The sequence below is a fragment of the Haematobia irritans genome, chromosome 3 (genome assembly GCF_050003625.1).
Source record: "Haematobia irritans isolate KBUSLIRL chromosome 3, ASM5000362v1, whole genome shotgun sequence".
NCBI classification, from domain to species: Eukaryota; Metazoa; Arthropoda; class Insecta; order Diptera; family Muscidae; genus Haematobia; species Haematobia irritans.
Window position 1 is genome coordinate 30,725,583 of NC_134399.1, and position 20,645 is coordinate 30,746,227.

General features: G+C 30.1%; 2 protein-coding genes across 2 annotated transcripts; one reads left to right on the top strand and one right to left on the bottom strand.

Annotated features, from left to right (window-relative positions):
• The first annotated feature begins 2,637 nt into the window (after window positions 1-2,637).
• Window positions 2,638-4,381, top strand: Hap40 (Huntingtin-associated protein 40 kDa). Its single transcript, XM_075299606.1, has 2 exons — window positions 2,638-2,794; window positions 3,427-4,381. Exons 1-2 carry the CDS (start codon window positions 2,709-2,711, stop codon window positions 4,316-4,318), a joined length of 978 nt encoding a protein of 325 aa, XP_075155721.1. The 5' UTR covers window positions 2,638-2,708; the 3' UTR covers window positions 4,319-4,381.
• A 282-nt stretch (window positions 4,382-4,663) lies between these two features.
• On the bottom strand, window positions 4,664-20,209 carry Ns3 (nucleostemin 3). Its single transcript, XM_075299605.1, has 5 exons — window positions 20,018-20,209; window positions 18,711-19,952; window positions 18,249-18,402; window positions 17,981-18,186; window positions 4,664-5,001 (listed from the first exon to the last, which is right to left on the bottom strand). The coding sequence occupies exons 1-5, from the start codon at window positions 20,114-20,116 to the stop codon at window positions 4,783-4,785; spliced, it is 1,920 nt and encodes a 639-aa protein (XP_075155720.1). The 5' UTR covers window positions 20,117-20,209; the 3' UTR covers window positions 4,664-4,782.
• Between the last annotated feature and the right edge of the window lie 436 nt (window positions 20,210-20,645).

A 20,645-nucleotide genomic window follows, 5' to 3' on the forward strand; every position in this document is an offset into this window, starting at 1 on the left:
CTGATATTCTATCGAAATAAAATTTTGACAAAATTTGCTATAGAAATAAAATTTTGACAAAATTTTCTATAGAAATAAAATTTTTACAAAATGTTCTATAGAAATAAAATTTTGAAAACATTTTCTATGGAAATAATTTTTTTTCAAAATTTTCTATAGAAATAAAATTTTTACAAAATTTTTTGTAGAAATAAAATTTTGACAAAATGTTCTATAGAAATAAAATTTTTACAAAATTTTCTATAGAAATAAAATTTTGAAGACATTTTCTATAGAAATAAAATTTTTAGAAAATTTTCTATAGAAATAAAATTTTGAAAACATTTTCTATAGAAATAAAATTTTGATAAAATTTTCTAAGAAATAAAATTTTGACAAAATTTCCCGTAGAAATAAAATTTTGAGAAAATTTTCTATAGAAATAAAATTTTGAAAACATTTTCTATAGAAATAAAATTTTGACAAAATTTGCAATAGAAACAAAATTTTTTTCTATAGAAATAAAATTTTGAAAACATTTCCTATAGAAATAACATTTTTACAAAATTTTCTATAAAAATAAAATTTTGCCAATTTTTTTTTGAGATAAAATTTCGACAAAATGTTCTATAGAAATACAATTTTGACAAATTTTTCTATAGAAATAAAATTGTGAGAAAATTTTCTATCGAAATAAAATTTTGACAAAATTTTCTATAGAAATAAAATTTAGGGAAAATTTTCTAAAGAAATAAAATGTTGAGAAAATTTTCTATAGAAATAAAATTGTGACAAAATTTTCTGTAGAAATAAAATTTTGAGAAAATTTTCTATAGAACTAAAATTTTGACAAAATGTTCTACAGAGAAAATTTTCTATAGAAATAAAATTTTGACAAAATGTTCTATAGAAGTAAAATTTTGAGAAAATTTTCTATAGAATTAAAATTTTGAGAAAATTTTCCATAGAAATAAAATTTTAACAACATTTTCTATAGAAATAAAATTTTGAGAAAATTTTCCATAGTAATAAAATTTTGGGAAAATTTTCTATAGAAATAAAATTTTGACAAAATTTTCGATAGAAATACAATTTTGAAAAAATTTTCTATAGAAATAAAATCTTGACAAAATTTTCCACAGAAATAACATTTTGATAAAATTTTCTACAGAAATAAAATTTTGACAAAATTTTCTATAGAAATAAAATGTTGACAAAATTTCCTATTGAAATAAAATTTTGAGAAAATTTTTCTATAAAATTAAAATTTTGACAAAATTTTTCTATAGATTTTTTTGTTTGGTAGTTTGTTGGTAAAATTTTCTCCAAATTTCGGTAAATTATTTTTGGCTTGAGTGGTAACAGTGGGTAGAGACGTTCGCCATTTGTGGTATCACGATGGACTGAATAAACTAGTGTGCCTAAACACCGGGCTGCCACTATTCCTCTCCTTACTTAGTTATAAGGATAAAATAATGGTTTAAGGTGGATATTAATTTCGAGTTTATCCGCTAAAATCGAAAATAAGTCTTTAAGAGCAGAATAAAATATTATTATTTTGTGTTTTGAACATTTTATTATAATTTGATGGGGAATGATCCAAAGCACCAATTGAAACAGTTTAAATTGAGTTATAAAAGAAAATTACTATTTAGCGCTATAACACGAACCTTTAGGCAAACAAGGCTGTACATTTTAAAGCCATATCATTAAATGTTCAATAATAGCTCTAACATAATACAAATATCGACGTCCCAAAGAGCACAAAATCCAAGGATTCTATTTATCAATCTATTTTTGGATTCAAAATATATCAGGTTCTAAATTTAATTAAAAACGGAAGCTTTCTAAGTATCGTTCTTAATTCGGGCGAGTTAATAAATTCTATCCCAGATTCGATCAAACACCAAAAACTTTTCAGTTTTGGGTGTTCCAAAGACCACAAAATCCAAGGATTCTATTTATCAATCTATTTTTGGATTCAAAATATATCAGGTTCTAAATTTAATTAAAAACGGAAACTTTCTAAGTATCGTCCTTAATTCGGGCGGGTTAATAAATTCTATCCCAGATTCGATCAAACACCAAAAACTTTTCAGTTATGGGTGTTCCGCTCTCAGTAATTCTCGTTACTTTTCCGACCTTTTTATAAGCTTTCTAGACCGATGATACACACTTAATAATATCGAACGTCCCTCGTTGTCATTGAACTACACACATAGATTCGGGCAGTAATCATAGATAAGAGAGAACTTCTAGACCTAAAGTATCACAATGATCTCCTTGGTTTAAATGTGCCTGTAGCAAAGGCAATGTTCTGGCCGGATGTAGGTCTTTCTGAATCGAAATCTTAGTCTTATTGATGGAAAGTTTTAAATCCCTAAAAGGGTGATTTCGGATATAGTGTAAGGGTAATATTTGGTAATATAATATATGACGTCCTTTGTATATGAAGTGTTTAGGATTTTTCCTCATTAGAAATCCAATAAGATTCCATACCATTTTTTCATTTCGTTAATGGCTCGATAAAAGTAGACGTTAATTTTGCAATTCACCACAGCGTTAAACAACAACATTTGAAAACAACATGAATTCAAATCTTCTTCTTACATTTTGTTTTTATTTTAGGCGATAGATAAACAGCTGACTGGCAAAGAGGTTTTCGCAATTAGAGAAACATAGATTTGACAAATCGTTTGTTTATAAATCCCAAAGGAAGAATTGCAGATATGGACAATAGCTATCCGAAAAATTTGGTAGATCAATACCTTAAGACATCCAGCAAACTTAAAAAAATTGAAAAGGCTGTTTTCAAGTAAGTTGATGGAGGCATATAAGGTGTTTATACTTCTGCCACAGAGCTAATTGGGAATCATCCCATTCAGGGGTATAATATATGGCTACGGTATATGACTGGACAGTTAGGACTCCCCAAATGTTAGCAAGAATCCCACTAAGCTCTTTCTGCTACAATAAAACGTATAGAAAGAGTGTGGGGTAGTTATTAGCCAGTTTAGGAAACACTGCTTCGTTTTTGATAGAAGTTATTGTAGAGATATAATATTTTATTATACATCAATATGGAGTTAGAAAGTGATACTAAACTAAATACAACATTCATTATGGTCCATATGGCCCCCGTGTGCGTAACTGAAAGACCAGTTTTCACTTAACTATAGGCGAGAATACGCTGGCTATAATTTCTGCCATTATTTTTAAAGTGGTTACAAAAATATACATGAGGACAAAACTTGGATGGGAAAAGTTCCAATGTTGATTTTCGGCGAGGATACCAAACATAATATACACCCTACGTCAAATTGATGCAAATTGCCATTAACGGACCTATCACAGGACTGCTCGAATTTGTCGCAATTTTTAAACTTAATTGCCAAAAATATTTTCTTTTCTCATTCCTATAATAATTTTTTTTCTTTTCATTTCAAGGCGTTTTGGTCCCAATGTTTCCGAAGTAATGGATGACTATGGCCGTTTGGCAATTACATTTGAAGAAGCTGGTATTTATCAATATGCAGCCATGTGCCAATTGGGTGTAGCCAAATGTGAAAATTATCTTTCAAACTCGATGGCAGAATGTCAAGCTCTCCTCAAAGCTGCAAGATTATTTCTTAAGGCTCACGAAGAAATGGAATCTCTATTATTGAGATCGAATCGTCAGGAATATAGAGAAACAGCATTACATTGTTTTACACAAGCCGTTGAAAAATCACCAGATGATAGTGTTATAAAGGCTGCCATTATTAGGGAAATGTCACCCCTACAGCCCCATTATGAGGGTACAAGTTCTTTTAACTCACCTGCTCATCGTATATACGAGTTGGAATTGGCCACCGAACAGAGTGTAATTAATCAAGATTTTCTAACGGCACTACAGCAAATGGATGACATAGTCGATAATATATATGAGCGTAAGAAACAGAATCTCTATCAAGAGGTATTGGCTAGAGCAGAAATATTTCGAGTTTTACTTTTGGTTGCATTGACTTTGCCACCAGCTCGCCAGACACCGGCACACATAAAGCTTATCGAATTCTATACACAACTTGCGGAATTTCAATTGGAAGAGGAAATATCACCTAGTCCTTCACAATCGCCCACTAAGGAAATCCATCAATTGTATGCATCTTGGCGTCCCGGGTTGTTTTTGACACAGTCTCAGAAATATGCACTGTGCGAAATCGTTTTAGCATGGCATTTGAGTAAACCCAGAGAACTAAAAGTCGCCTTACAAGAATTTCGTCATAACTTTTGTTCACTTACGGATGCCCAAAGATTTCTGATAAATTGCATATTGGAAAAAGTCGATAGAAAATGCTAAGAGAGTAGATTTACAAGTGTAATTTATTAAAATAAAAACATTCCTATTTATTCACATAAAGAAGATCTATGGAAGGAAACCAAAAGAACAATAACAATTCTTGCTCTCAATAAACAAACATCAATATTGTTCCATTGCGAAGCCAAATAATCAAGTCGGGATCACCTCAATGTTCATGGTAAGTTTAAGTCTTTAATTTTTCCACATTCGAATTTTTTTATCACAAAGGGTTGAAAGGGTTAGCCAAACAATGACCGAGGTATTCGGTTTATCCGATTCTTCAAATATGTAATAAATTTGGGTGACACAATGTACAAGCGCCCGCATCTTAAACTCCAATGGAAATAAATATTCTGGAACTTTAACTTTATTTGTTTCATAAAAATTATTTACATTTCTTAAATATATAAAATGATTTTTCACTTTTATTTTGATATTTCCTTTTGGAAATTTTTGGGGACCCATTAATGCTGGTCTAAATGATTAAACTTTTTGCGTAACTTTTCACGTCTTTCCTTTTTGACATTGCGCCATGGCTTAGCTGATGGATCAGTTTCAATGAGACTGCCATCATTGGCTAAACGAATGTGTGGAAAATTAGCACGACCTTTTACATGGGCAGCAGAAGATTGACTTGAAAAGAATTTACTATCCAAGTCTTTGGAAGATGTGGTGGTTTTGACCTAAAAATGTAAGAAAAACAATTATAAAAGTAGAAATAATAAGCAAAATATTTTTTCCTACACAAAAGTTCTTGTAGAAAATTTAAAAATATATTAAATTAAAAATTAAAATTCCTGTCAAATTTCTGCAAGCGGCTTTTATATCCTGTCCAGTGTTTTCAGTATTAGGGATTACTTGAGTATTGAGAAGACATAGTGATCGAACTGCCATTTTCATTTCTTGAGGGTTTAGAAGCACGGTTACTACACGAGCCAAAAATAATCTACCAAAATTTGGAGAAAATTCTACCAAAAACTACCAAACAAAGAAATCTTCTAAAGAAAATTTTGTCAAAATTGCATTTCTATAGAAAATGTTATCAAAATTCTATTTCTATCGAAAATCTTGTCAAAATTCTATTTCCATAGAAAATTTTGTCAAAATTTCATTTCTATAGAAAATGTAGTCAACATTTTAGAAAATTTTGTCAAAATGTTATTTATATGGAAAATTTTGTCGAAATTTTATTTCTCTAGAAAATTTTGTTAAATTATTGTTTCTCGAGAAAATTTTGTTAAAATTTTATTTCTCCAGAAAATTTTGTTAAAATTTTTTTTCTCTGGAAAATTTTTTCAAAATTTTATTTATATGGAAAATTTTGTCGAAATTTTATTTATATAGAAAATTTTGTCAAAATTTTATTCATATGGAAAATTTTGTCGAAATTTTATTTATGTAGAAAATTTTGTCAAAATTTTATTCTATAGAAAATGTTGTCAAAATTTTATTTCTATAGAACATTTTGTCAAAATTTTATTTCTATAAAAATTTTTCTTAAAATTTTGTTTCCATAGAAAATTTTGTCAAAATTTTATTTATATAGAAAATTTTGTCAAAATTTTATTTATATTGAAAGTTTTGTGAAAATTTTATTTATATAGAACATTTTGTCAAAATTCTATTTCTATAGAAAATTTTGTTAAAATTTTATTATTTTTTTTTTTTTTTATTTTTATTTACGACAATACAATAAGCCAGAAAGGCCAATAATAGCGCATTGCCTCTATAACTAATTAATTATATAAAATCTAAAGTAAATTTATCATTTAATTAAATAACAATATTAATGAATTTTTAGAAAAAGTGTAGAATATATAAGTGCAAACCAAATAAGCAAAAATAAAGCAAATAATAAAAATAAAAATAAAAATAAAAATATGGCTAAAGGTTCAAATAATATCCACCAATACTTATTCCAGAAAATAAGGATAACTACCTTTGGCAATGACAGACATTTTTATTAATTAATTTATTATATAAATCATTCATTCAAAAACCTCTGTAACAGGAATTGCTTAAATTGGTAAACAGTAAAGTTGAAGCACCTCAGTGTTAACGGGAGAGAATTCCAAATTCTAGCAACGGACACTATGTACGATCTCTCGAATGTAGAACAGGAAATCTGAGGTATGTTAATCTGTGGGTTCCTAACAGAATGGGAGAAAATAAATTTCGAGAGTAAATCTGCGGGTGACGATCTCTGAATAGCCTTATAGAAAAAAATCAGTTTACGCAATGAAACATATTGTTCAAAATTACATCCAAGGAATTCTCTAACATAGTCACTGACATGATCAAACCTACGAAGACCGTATACAAAACGCACTATTCTATTGACGATAAGCCTGATCCTGTCTCTATTATAGTGTTGAGTGCATGATACCAATTCAAGGCAGTAGTTCACCTGAGTCATTAGGAACGCAAAACCCATCATATGTCTCACCGGAAGAGGCAAATTCAGACCACAACAGTACAATTTCCTAAGTCCCAATGTGACCCTGGAGGAAACATAATCAATATGGTGACTAAAGTTCAAACAATCATCAATCATCACCCCTAGGCACTTAGTACTGTCAACGAATTCAATATTAGTACCACACATATGAATCCTCGGATATGAAAACAAACGATGACCGGTACGGAACATAACCGCCTTAGTCTTGTCCGGATTGGGAACAAAGCCATTGTCCGTCAACCACTCAGAAAGAGACCGCAAATTATCATTAATCCCTGACTCAAGAACAAGTGAAATTCCCCTAAAGCCAGTAAAGATCAGCTGAACGTCATCTGCATATAAGTAGGGTCTGACCACGTTCAAATCTAGGCAATCCACACAGTCATCAACAAACATTATGAAAAACAGTGGTCCCAACACAGAGCCCTGGGGCACACCACAAGACAGATCTGCCACATATGAATCACGGTCACCCATACGCACAAACTGAGACCTTTTCACTAAGTATGACCAAACCATCTTACATGCAGATGACGTAAAACCATATTTCGTATGCAGCTTCCTTACTAACATTGAGTGATTCAGACGGTCAAAAGCCTTTGACAAATCCAAGGACACCATAACACAATCATCGCCAGCATTCAGCCTCTCCCTGACATACTCCGTCATAGTTAACAGCATTGCAGCTGTATTGTAACCCTTTCTGTAGGCATATTGATGCTCACCGAGAACTCCACTTGAAAAAACACGTTCAACTATTTGAGTTTTGAGTATATATTCCATTACCTTGGAGAGAGATGGGAGGATACTTATTGGGCGGAGGTTGTCACATACAAATGACTTGCCCCTTTTAGGCACCGGAACAATCCGCGATAGTTTCCAATCATCAGGATAGGTAGAAGTCATTATAATGGAGTTACAAAGGTGCAGAATGTGACCTGAGATGTAGGGAAAAACTATCTTTATAAATTTCAATGGAATCCCATCTGTTCCAATCGCATCAGATTTCACGCTAGCCAAAGCCATATATAAATCAGACATTTCAATACAGTCAAATGAAAAAGTGCCACCCGAGTCATCCATATAAGTCATATCAAAATCAATACCAATACTTCCAGCTCCACCATTTACAACAAACGCCCTGTTAATCTCATCAACATCCACTTCACCTAAGCAACCATTCCTGTCCTCCGAACATCTACTATTAAAGATCTTCCAAATCTCTTTCTGATTTGCCCTATTAAAAAGATCTCGATGATGACGCATCCTATACTTCCTAATTAAAGACTTAGCCTTGTTTCTCTTCCTACAGAAATATGCCCTATTCTCCAAAGAAGGTTCATTGCGAAATGCACGATAGGCAGCGTCACGCTCACGTCTAGCAATTACTACCTCTCTTTTCTTCATCCACGGGTCACCTTTTGCGCTAACTCGAAAACTAACAGTAGGAACATGTTCAAAAAGGACTTTCAATAAGGAATTCAAAACGTGAAGCTTCTCATTAACATCATTGGTGAAGTAAAAATACGTAAAATCAAAATCATCTATGTAAGACTTTAAACCCTCAATACTGATAGCATCATAATTCCTGTACTCAATGCATGTAAATGTCCGTGAAAAAGAATACGCAAATGATGCAAAAATCAGGGCATGGTGAGATAGAGATGGAACAGAAGTCTGGCCAGTGAATAACAATTTGTTAACATCACTTATAAGAAAAAAATCCAACAAGGATGTAGAATTGTGGGAGGGGTCCCAGTGTGTCGGAATCGAGTTATGGACAATAGATAGTCCCAATCTACTACAAACTGACCTAACACCAGACGCAGTACTAATATTAAACAGGTTCATGTTAAAATCGCCCATAACTATTACCTGCTCATACGTCATTAAAAGGTCCCCCAACTGATCCTCAATAACATCAAAATTCCCATGCGGCAAGTAAACCACCCCAACAAGAATTCTACTATTAGCACAAGTGATCTCAACGATTACCACAAGTGATCTCATCGATTCACACATACCATACATGTCGCCCAAATAAACTGTCTTGAATTTCAACGAATTCGATATATAAATCCCAACACCTCCCCCACGACGAGACGGTCTGTCATTTCTGCAAAAAGTATAGTCAGATATTGAAACCGACCTATTCGAAATATGAGGCTTGAGCCAAGTCTCGGTCAAACCAAGTATACTCACATGAGAATTAAGGACTAAGTCCTTAAGTTCATCAAATTTGACAGATGTATTAGAAGGGTTAATGCTCTGACAGTTAATATGCGCTATATTGAGATCTCTCCCTCCACTAGCAAATACTTCATTGAAATCTAAATCAATGCCAATTGTAGGTCCCAAATTCGAACTAAGGGACATCATAGTAAGAAAATATTATTTGAACCTTTAGCCATTTAAGAAATAATAAGAAGAAGAAAGAGTAATTAAAAGCCATACAATTGGAAATATATCTCTAAATACATGAACCAAGTTCTCGGCAGCAGAATTCAAGAGAAAAAGGCATAAATGACATCGGGAAAATATATGTTCTTAAAAATATTATATTGAAGGTGTTGTCTTAATTCAATGAGATCATAAAAAAAACTAAATACTAAATCCCACAATATTCTTATGGCTAGCAATATAATAACCAAAAGAATACAAGGCTTCAACATATTGTATAATTCAATTTCCATTCATAGCTCAATTTGTAAGAAACCTCAGGGACCATAAATGTCTGATCCACATACTTCTTAAGCTAAAAGAAGTGCGGGACAGTTATATAATTATATATATTATATTATCCCTTCTCCTGGATCTCGTATCAACCTGGATGCCAATATAGCCAAATGCATGAAAAGTAGTCAGAACAACAACAACAAGTTCTCTTCTTTTGAAACAAACATACACAAAAAAAATCTTTATTCAATGGCGAAATTAATTGATCCAATTAATTCTTTAATTGAAATGTTTCCAATCCCAGAAATGATGAGTTAACTTAAAAAATCAATTTAGAAATTAATTGTTCCAATCAATAATTTGATCCAATCAAAAAATTTAATTGACACCATTACCCCTTGTGATTAATTTTTGCTTCAATTGAAAAAAAAAAAACTTGTTGAATCAATTAAATTAATTTTTGATTTAAAAATTTTAATACTAATCAAGACTTTAACTGGAAAATTTTTTGGAAAATTTTGCGATTTTTTTTTTCTGTGTAGGTCGCAACAAAAACAACTAAAAAAGAGACTATGTTAATTGACAGCCAGGAAAAGGGATATTATAAAATATCAATGCAAAATTTACAAATAAGTAGTAATGAGATACACCTCTGGAATAAGTACAACAGAAAATAAAAATAAATAAGAGAAGTGCATAATATATGCTAACATATTAGTCATCAACATCAGCCACATTGGAAAATTCTTCATTAGATTCAACAACAACAACATTCGTCTCAGCAACATCATACTCCGCAGCAACAGCACCAATACCAACATTATTAGTCTCAGATCCATAAGCGGAAACTACACTCTCAATACGCGCATTATCTATATTCCGCCCAGATTGGTTCTTTGCACTTGCTGTAGGTAGATTAGAGTCACCCCCTTTATTATGAGCATCCACCAAGATATGACCAAAACGATTAAATAATTCGTCGTACTCAAAAATTTCTTCGGAATTATCCTTAAAATGTATCTTTACTCTCGGCAGGTCAGAGTTAAGGATTCTGAACTTTGCTATCAGGTCATCTTTTCTCAAAACAAGGCAGAGTTTTCTCATTTTACCACCATTCTTCGTAAGATGGTCATTCAGATAAATCTTTCTTTGATCATTGCCACCAAGCACATTCCGATAGCCGCAAACTTCTCCTACTGAAGTAATTTTTCATTATAGTATCTCGCACAAGAACTGAATGAAACTTTATTAGAACATTTTTCCTGTTGTTTATAAATTTGCAAACGGTCATCTCATTCTCGGCCACATTAACATTCAAAACTTTGAAAGTTTTCATTACTGTCTCTTTCACCCTAGTATCATTACGCGGCAAACCACCAATCAGGATATCAAATTTATTCCAACGACTCTGGAGAATTTCATTACTATCTTTCAGCTCCTTAATCTCTCGCTTTGCAAATTGGTCAACTTCAACCACTTTTGTCTGGCAATTGGTCACATCGACTTTGAGGTTATTAATATCAACATCAACTCCTTCTACTTTTGACAGTAGACTGTCTAGCTTGTTGTTGACTCCTACATTTTGTGCACGAAACTCAGCTCTTAGTTCGATGTACCCAACGTTTGCATCAGTTGGAGGTAGGTCAACACAGGTGGAACAGTTAATTCCAAATTTACCCTTCGACTTAGACAGGAAATTAACACGTTCTAGCGGCACATCCAAACAGGTAGCATGATACCACTTATGACAGCTCGAACATTTAACACTGGTTTGTGTCTTGCTGATATTTTTACCACAAGTTGAAAAAGAGCAAATAGTACTGGGCGCCATGGTATAAATAAAGAAATCCAGATAACTTATAATCGAAATGTAAATGTTTTGTTGTTTGTTGTGAATGCAATCGCAAGAATGAATGACACAAAACAAAATGAAGAAACTTCAAGTGGCAGTATTGAGGTTATGTTGCGGCTACTGTATAAAAACTCATTTTACAGTTGAATTTTTATTCATACTTAAAGTTTGTGTAATATCCTTGATGCAGCTACTCAAGTTCTATCCATTCCATCCGTTGTCATGCTAATTCAAACAAAATTTCCCGAGTTATTGACCTTTTTCTACAAGAACTCCACAGCCAACAAAAAAACTTTAACTTGACATCGCCAGTGTTGCCCGATATTTATTTCTATTGAAAATTTTGTCAAAATTTTATTTATATAGAAAATTTTGTGAAAATTTAATTTATATGGAAAATTTTGTCAAAATTTTATTTCTATAGGAAATTTTGTCAAATTTTATTTTTCTAAAGAAATTTTTGTCAAAATTTTATTTATATAGAAAATTTTGTCAAAATTTTATTTATATAGAAAATTTTGTCAAAATTTAATTTATGTGGAAAATTTTGTAAAAATTTTATTTATATTGAAAATTTTGTCAAAATTTTATTTATAAAGAACATATTGTCAAAATTTAATTTATGTGGAAAATTTTGTCAAAATTTTATTTCTATAGGAAATTTTGTCAAAAATTTATTTCTATAGAAAAATTTGTCAAAATTTTATTTCTATAGAACATTTTGTCAAAATTTTATTTCTATAAAAATTTTTCTTAAAATTTTATTTCTATAGAAAATTTTGTCAAAATTTTATTTCTATAGAAAATTTTGTCAAAATTTTATTTATATAGAAAATTTTGTCAAAATTTTATTTATATAGAAAATTTTGTCAAAATTTTATTTATATAGAAAATTTTGTCAAAATTTTATTTATATAGGAAAGTTTGTTAACATTTTATTTATATAGAACATTTTGTCAAAATTTTATTTCTATAGAACATTTTGTCAAAATTTTATTTCTATAAAAATTTTTCTTAAAATTTTATTTCTATTGAAAATTTTGTCAAAATTTTATTTATATAGAAAATTTACTGAAAATTTAATTTATATAGAAAATTTTGTCAAAATTTTATTTCTATAGAAAATTTTGTCAAAATTTTATTCTATAGAAAATGTTGTCACAATTTTATTTCTATGGAACATTTTGTCAAAATTTTATTTCTATAAAAATTTTTCTTAAAATTTTATTTCTATAGAAAATTTTGTCAAAATTTTATTTCTATAGAAAATTTTGTCAAAATTTTATTTATATAGAAAATTTTGTCAAAATTTTATTTATATAGAAAATTTTGTCAAAATTTTAAAGGGTGATTCTTTTGAGGTTAGGATTTTCATGCATTAGTATTTGACAGATCACGTGGGATTTCAGACATGGTGTCAAAGAGAAAGATGCTCAGTATGCTTTGACATTTCATCATGAATAGACTTACGATCTGCCACAACGTCGAATTTTCAGTGAATGGGCCCTAGAAAAGTTGGCAGAAAATCCGCTTTTTTATCGACAAATTTTGTTCAGCGATGAGGCTCATTTCTGGTTGAATGGCTACGTAAATAAGCAAAATTGCCGCATTTGGAGTGAAGAGCAACCAGAAGCCGTTCAAGAACTGCCCATGCATCCCGAAAAATGCACTGTTTGGTGTGGTTTGTACGCTGGTGGAATCATTGGACCGTATTTTTTCAAAGATGCTGTTGGACGCAACGTTACGGTGAATGGCGATCGCTATCGTTCGATGCTAACAAACTTTTTGTTGCCAAAAATGGAAGAACTGAACTTGGTTGACATGTGGTTTCAACAAGATGGCGCTACATGCCACACAGCTCGCGATTCTATGGCCATTTTGAGGGAAAACTTCGGAGAACAATTCATCTCAAGAAATGGACCGGTAAGTTGGCCACCAAGATCATGCGATTTGACGCCTTTAGACTATTTTTTGTGGGGCTACGTCAAGTCTAAAGTCTACAGAAATAAGCCAGCAACTATTCCAGCTTTGGAAGACAACATTTCCGAAGAAATTCGGGCTATTCCGGCCGAAATGCTCGAATAAGTTGCCCAAAATTGGACTTTCCGAATGGACCACCTAAGACGCAGCCGCGGTCAACATTTAAATGAAATTATCTTCAAAAAGTAAATGTCATGGACCAATCTAACGTTTCAAATAAAGAACCGATGAGATTTTGCAAATTTTAGGCGTTTTTTTAAAAAAAAAGTTATCAAGCTCTTAACAAATCACCCTTTATTTATATTGAAAGTTTTGTTAAAATTTTATTTATATAGAACATTTTGTCAAAATTCTATTTCTATAGAAAATTTTGTCAAAAATTTTATTTCTATTGAAAATTTTGTCAAAATTTTATTTATATAGAAAATTTACTGAAAATTTAATTTATATAGAAAATTTTGTGAAAATTTTATTTCTATAGAACATTTTGTCAAAATTTTATTCTATAGAAAATGTTGTCAAAATTTTATTTCTATAGAACATTTTGTAAAAATTTTATTTCTATAAAAATTTTTCTTAAAATTTTATTTCCATAAAAATTTTTCTTAAAATTTTATTTCTATAGAAAATTTTGTCAAAATTTTATTTATATAGAACATTTTGTCAAAATTTTATTTATGTTGAAAGTTTTGTTAAAATTTTATTTATATAGAACATTTGTCAAAATTCTATTTCTATAGAAAATTTTGTCAAAATTTTATTTCTGTTGAAAATTTTGTCAAAATTTTATTTATATAGAAAATTTTGTGAAAATTTAATTTATATGGAAAATTTTGTCAATATAATATTTCTATAGGAAATTTTGTCAAAATTTTTTTTCTAAAGAAATTTTTGTCAAAATTTTATTTCTATAGAAAATTTTGTCAAAATTTTATTTATATAGAAAATTTTGTCAAAATTTTATTTATATAGAAAATTTTGTCAAAATTTTATTTATATAGAAAATTTTGTCAAAATTTTGTAAAAATTTTATTTATATTGAAAATTTTGTCAAAATTTTATTTATAAAGAACATTTTGTCAAAATTTAATTTATGTGGAAAATTTTGTCAAAATTTTATTTCTATAGAAAGTTTTGTTAAAATTTTATTTCTATAGAAAATTTTGTCAAAATTTTATTTTTTCTATAGAAAAAAATATGTGGAAAATTTTGTAAAAATTTTATTTATATTGAAAATTTTGTCAAAATTTTATTTATAAAGAACATTTTGTCAAAATTTAATTTATGTGGAAAATTTTGTCAAAATTTTATTTCTATAGGAAATTTTGTCAAAAATTTATTTCTATAGAAAAATTTGTCAAAATTTTATTTCTATAGAACATTTTGTCAAAATTTTATTTCTATAAAAATTTTTCTTAAAATTTTATTTCTATAGAAAATTTTGTCAAAATTTTATTTCTATAGAAAATTTTGTCAAAATTTTATTTATATAGAAAATTTTGTCAAAATTTTATTTATATAGAAAATTTTGTCAAAATTTTATTTATATAGAAAATTTTGTCAAAATTTTATTTATATAGGAAAGTTTGTTAAAATTTTATTTATATAGAACATTTTGTCAAAATTTTATTTCTATAGAACATTTTGTCAAAATTTTATTTCTATAAAAATTTTTCTTAAAATTTTATTTCTATTGAAAATTTTGTCAAAATTTTATTTATATAGAAAATTTACTGAAAATTTAATTTATATAGAAAATTTTGTCAAAATTTTATTTCTATAGAAAATTTTGTCAAAATTTTATTCTATAGAAAATGTTGTCACAATTTTATTTCTATGGAACATTTTGTCAAAATTTTATTTCTATAAAAATTTTTCTTAAAATTTTATTTCTATAGAAAATTTTGTCAAAATTTTATTTCTATAGAAAATTTTGTCAAAATTTTATTTATATAGAAAATTTTGTCAAAATTTTATTTATATAGAAAATTTTGTCAAAATTTTATTTATATAGAAAATTTTGTCAAAATTTTAAAGGGTGATTCTTTTGAGGTTAGGATTTTCATGCATTAGTATTTGACAGATCACGTGGGATTTCAGACATGGTGTCAAAGAGAAAGATGCTCAGTATGCTTTGACATTTCATCATGAATAGACTTACGATCTGCCACAACGTCGAATTTTCAGTGAATGGGCCCTAGAAAAGTTGGCAGAAAATCCGCTTTTTTATCGACAAATTTTGTTCAGCGATGAGGCTCATTTCTGGTTGAATGGCTACGTAAATAAGCAAAATTGCCGCATTTGGAGTGAAGAGCAACCAGAAGCCGTTCAAGAACTGCCCATGCATCCCGAAAAATGCACTGTTTGGTGTGGTTTGTACGCTGGTGGAATCATTGGACCGTATTTTTTCAAAGATGCTGTTGGACGCAACGTTACGGTGAATGGCGATCGCTATCGTTCGATGCTAACAAACTTTTTGTTGCCAAAAATGGAAGAACTGAACTTGGTTGACATGTGGTTTCAACAAGATGGCGCTACATGCCACACAGCTCGCGATTCTATGGCCATTTTGAGGGAAAACTTCGGAGAACAATTCATCTCAAGAAATGGACCGGTAAGTTGGCCACCAAGATCATGCGATTTGACGCCTTTAGACTATTTTTTGTGGGGCTACGTCAAGTCTAAAGTCTACAGAAATAAGCCAGCAACTATTCCAGCTTTGGAAGACAACATTTCCGAAGAAATTCGGGCTATTCCGGCCGAAATGCTCGAAAAAGTTGCACAAAATTGGACTTTCCGAATGGACCACCTAAGACGCAGCCGCGGTCAACATTTAAATGAAATTATCTTCAAAAAGTAAATGTCATGGACCAATCTAACGTTTCAAATAAAGAACCGATGAGATTTTGCAAATTTTAGGCGTTTTTTTAAAAAAAAAAGTTATCAAGCTCTTAACAAATCACCCTTTATTTATATTGAAAGTTTTGTTAAAATTTTATTTATATAGAACATTTTGTCAAAATTCTATTTCTATAGAAAATTTTGTCAAAAATTTTATTTCTATTGAAAATTTTGTCAAAATTTTATTTATATAGAAAATTTACTGAAAATTTAATTTATATAGAAAATTTTGTGAAAATTTTATTTCTATAGAACATTTTGTCAAAATTTTATTCTATAGAAAATGTTGTCAAAATTTTATTTCTATAGAACATTTTGTAAAAATTTTATTTCTATAAAAATTTTTCTTAAAATTTTATTTCTATAGAAAATTTTGTCAAAATTTTATTTCTATAGAAAATTTTGTCAAAATTTTATTTATATAGAACATTTTGTCAAAATTTTATTTATGTTGAAAGTTTTGTTAAAATTTTATTTATATAGAACATTTGTCAAAATTCTATTTCTATAGAAAATTTTGTCAAAATTTTATTTATATAGAAAATTTTGTGAAAATTTAATTTATATGGAAAATTTTGTCAATATAATATTTCTATAGGAAATTTTGTCAAAATTTTTTTTCTAAAGAAATTTTTGTCAAAATTTTATTTCTATAGAAAATTTTGTCAAAATTTTATTTATATAGAAAATTTTGTCAAAATTTTATTTATATAGAAAATTTTGTCAAAATTTTATTTATATAGAAAATTTTGTCAAAATTTTGTAAAAATTTTATTTATATTGAAAATTTTGTCAAAATTTTATTTATAAAGAACATTTTGTCAAAATTTAATTTATGTGGAAAATTTTGTCAAAATTTTATTTCTATAGAAAGTTTTGTTAAAATTTTATTTCTATAGAAAATTTTGTCAAAATTTTATTTCTATAGAAAAATTTGTCATAATTTTATTGCTATTAAAAATTTGTGAAATGCCTCTTAGTTGAAGAGGAATTTTTGTAAAATCTACCAAAACATCGATAATTCTACCAATCTACCAAACTGTAAAATATCTACCATTTTTTGTAGAATTCTACCAACTGTGGCAGCCGTGTTTGGAAGACAATCACTGCCCTCCTGGTTGTGTGTTTGTGGGAAATTTTGACCTTATTGCAGTTCGTATGACAACACTTTCTTATTTTTTAAATTATTACTGATTTTTCTCAGCAGAGCTTATTTCTTTATTGTATTTTCATAAAAATTGGTCAGAAATTTATTGGAGATTTTTATGATAAATTTTAATTTAAAATGGGGATTTTGGGGGACGAAAGCACCCCAATTTTGGAGACAAAAGCCAACATCTCTGGCACTATTCTCCTATCTCAATCGAAAGCTTTTATTCATATTTGAAACGAAAGAAATTTTTATAATTTTCTATTTCGAAACGCAAGCCAATTCATATTTTGCTGTGGAGTTGAACGCATGCAATATGTTTCAAAAAACGAAGTAAAAATATATTTTCAGAATTGGAATGAAATCTCAGGACAGAAATTTAAAAATACTCTGCTTTGGAAATCAATGCATTTCTCATATAATCGGAACGACCATACAAAAATAGTAACCCCAAAATCGAAAATCGAGTTCGAACGGCTGCTTATATCTCAAATGGAATTTTGTAAGATTTACGGGAACAGGTCATTAATCTTCCAAAAAAAAATTGAGGTAAACGTTTTTTGTTTTTTACCCCTTCGATATTCGATGTAATTCTCAGAACCTCTTTTTTGTTATATCCATTCTTATATATTCCCTTAAACATACCCGCATAGCTCTTTGTTGTTGATCAGGCAGAGAGGCCTCGTGAACCTCTTTACGGGAACGTTCTGGAAACGTGTGATATACAGATTGTTCTACTGTTGGTGGAGCAACACAATATAAAAGTTTGCCATTGACATAATCTTTACACACGTAACGGGCTGATCTCGATTGATCAGGTTGGCCATTTGAAGTCATAAAACCACGATTATCTGGAAATTTTTTGAATATTAGCAATGAAGAAATATTAGAATAAAATAAAATTTTGACATACATCCATAAGCGAGCAACAATTCCTCCGAGTGTGGACAACGATTTGGATCCTCTCCCTCTAAAGGCTTGGCAATAATAATGCCATATTTATCCTCTAAAACATGTCTGGGTATACGGGAACACAAGAGATTTACAGCTGGTACATGATCACGCATCTGAAAAAAATGTGTATTTATTTAATTTTTATTTTTAAATTAAACTACAGTTAAATCTCTCTGAAATGGTACATTATGAAAAGTGAATAACCCTCAAAAGTGGACAATTTTCTTGAGATACGTTAACGCATCAAAATTAACCTTTCATAAGTACAGACCTCCGGATTATGGAAATGTGCACTACTAGGTGATTGTAAATGTGTACTACTGAGAGTTTTAATCGCGGACACTCCCATTTATGGCCAAAACACAGGCGAATGTGTGCGCGCACTTCTTAGAGTTTTCACTTTCTATTAGTTCACCCCTACCTGATCAATGGGCAATATTCCATTCAGTATCATATCGGCTTTTGTTAGTACAAAACTTGGCATTACTAAACCAGGACAATCGCATAGCAATAAATCTTTGTCCAAGAATAAAGTCTGAAAATGTTTTGTTTTACCCGGTGTGGCTGACACCGATACTTTTTTCTCTATCATAAGGGCATTTATGGTACTACTTTTACCCACATTGGGATAGCCCACTAAACCAATAGTGGTTACATTTTCTGTATATTTTGGTCCTTGATAGACATTTTTGAAAAGTTCAATGAGTTCTTCGCGTGATAGCAATTTAGAACTATTTTTAATGAATTGTTTTTCTCCGGATTCCTCTTGTGGTGTGGGCAATTTTTGTTCAATTTTCTCTAATTTCTCTTCCAATTTGTCAAGAGTATTGTTAATTTCTGAGGCAGCCTGTTTAAGTTCTTTGAGCGATAAATCGGCAGGTGTTTCTTCTTCTTCATCACTATCAGAGGGGTTTCCATTATGTATTTGCTGTAGCGCATCTTCTTCGTCTTCCTTAGCCTTCATTTCCTTTATTTCTGTTTTTGCCAGTTTTTCTTCTTTACGTTTGGCTTCCTCCTTTAACTCCTCGGTGGCCAAGGCAGCTGAAAAGAATGCAGTTCTTATACCTTGCTCATCAAAATATTCAGCCCAATATTTCCTCTGTTCGTCGGTCAATAAATCCGATTTATTAACCAAAATCATATTCATCTTTTGTGGATTAACTTCTTTGACATATTTTTCCAAATCATCACTACGAAATAGAAGGGGATTGCGAGCATCCACAATTTGGACCACTACATCGGATCGTTCAACAACACGCCACAATTGACGCCAGAATTCCAAATTTTTTTCATATGGTGTCATTATGATATCTTCATCTTCTTGCAGCAATGCAAGATTACGTCTCCAATCTAGAAAATTGTCACGCTCTGCTTGCTGTAACTCTTCGGCCGATGTTTCCGCTGTCCATTTGGGTCTACGAGGAATTTTCAACAATTGTTTATTATCTTTGTGTTTTTTCTCAATATTTAATCTTTCTGTGCGCGATAGCAGACCGACACCTTGTTTGGGATTGATGAAGGTAATGTTCAGCTTTTCTGCTTGAAATTCTGTACCAGCCAATTCTGCTGTCCTTAAAAACTCTTGGAAAGATGATTCCTCGGTAACTGAACTTAGATTTAAACGTCCCCAATCGTAACCATCTTGGATTTCTGTGGTGTGCAGCTACAATTAACGTAGTGGAATTAGTGAGTTTTCCAAAAAACCTGTGTTTGGTGTTTAGTACTCACCATAGAATCATTGTCCACTTTCCTTCTAGGTGTGTGACCAAAACGATCTTTGATTAAAGTTCGCCCCAAATTACTTCCACCTTTATTTTTCTTACTCATATTTGTAGATTTATCACTTTCTTCACCTGATTCTTGTAAATTTTAGGATTTGTTAATTGCTGCAATGTTACCCACACGTGTGTCGCTATTAAACACAAACGTCAAACAATCTCAGCTGATGTTATTGACATCTTGTGTTGCCATATCAGAAGATTAAACAATAGAGTGGGTCGTATACAAATTTAACGGCAAAGCATGAGAATTAACTGTTATACATTCACCAAGTAAGTAAAGTAGAAAGTCGGGATGGGCCAACAAACCACCCTTACTGAATTAGTAATCATAAGCATTTGTGGGGTAACATTGATATAGGTCTGGGAGGTAAACCGCAGTTGCATATTTAAGAAAATTAAAGGGGTACATGTTTATGGGTGCTTTGTCTCAATCTGACTATAGCTCATGGTCAGTGTTGTCAGGGTAAATGTTGGGTTTACTCTACAAGGACAAAAAAGTTCCCTACTTTCCCATATATTCCCAAACAATTTTCCCTACAATATTATTCGTTATTATTAAACAAGTTTTACAAAAT

What these genes read in the sequence shown, in the direction of transcription:
- Hap40 (XM_075299606.1), top strand. Translation starts at nt 2,709, where the DNA reads ATGGACAATAGCTATCCGAAAAATTTGGTAGATCAATACCTTAAGACA. An exon ending in ATTGAAAAGGCTGTTTTCAA is followed by an intron (nt 2,795 to 3,426) that starts GTAAGTTGATGG and finishes TTTCATTTCAAG; the next exon opens with GCGTTTTGGTCCCAATGTTT.
- Ns3 (XM_075299605.1), bottom strand. Translation starts at nt 20,116, where the DNA reads ATGAGTAAGAAAAATAAAGGTGGAAGTAATTTGGGGCGAACTTTAATC. An exon ending in ATTGTTGCTCGCTTATGGAT is followed by an intron (nt 18,187 to 18,248) that starts GTATGTCAAAAT and finishes AAAAATTTCCAG; the next exon opens with ATAATCGTGGTTTTATGACT. An exon ending in AACAACAAAGAGCTATGCGG is followed by an intron (nt 5,002 to 17,980) that starts GTATGTTTAAGG and finishes TTACATTTTTAG; the next exon opens with GTCAAAACCACCACATCTTC.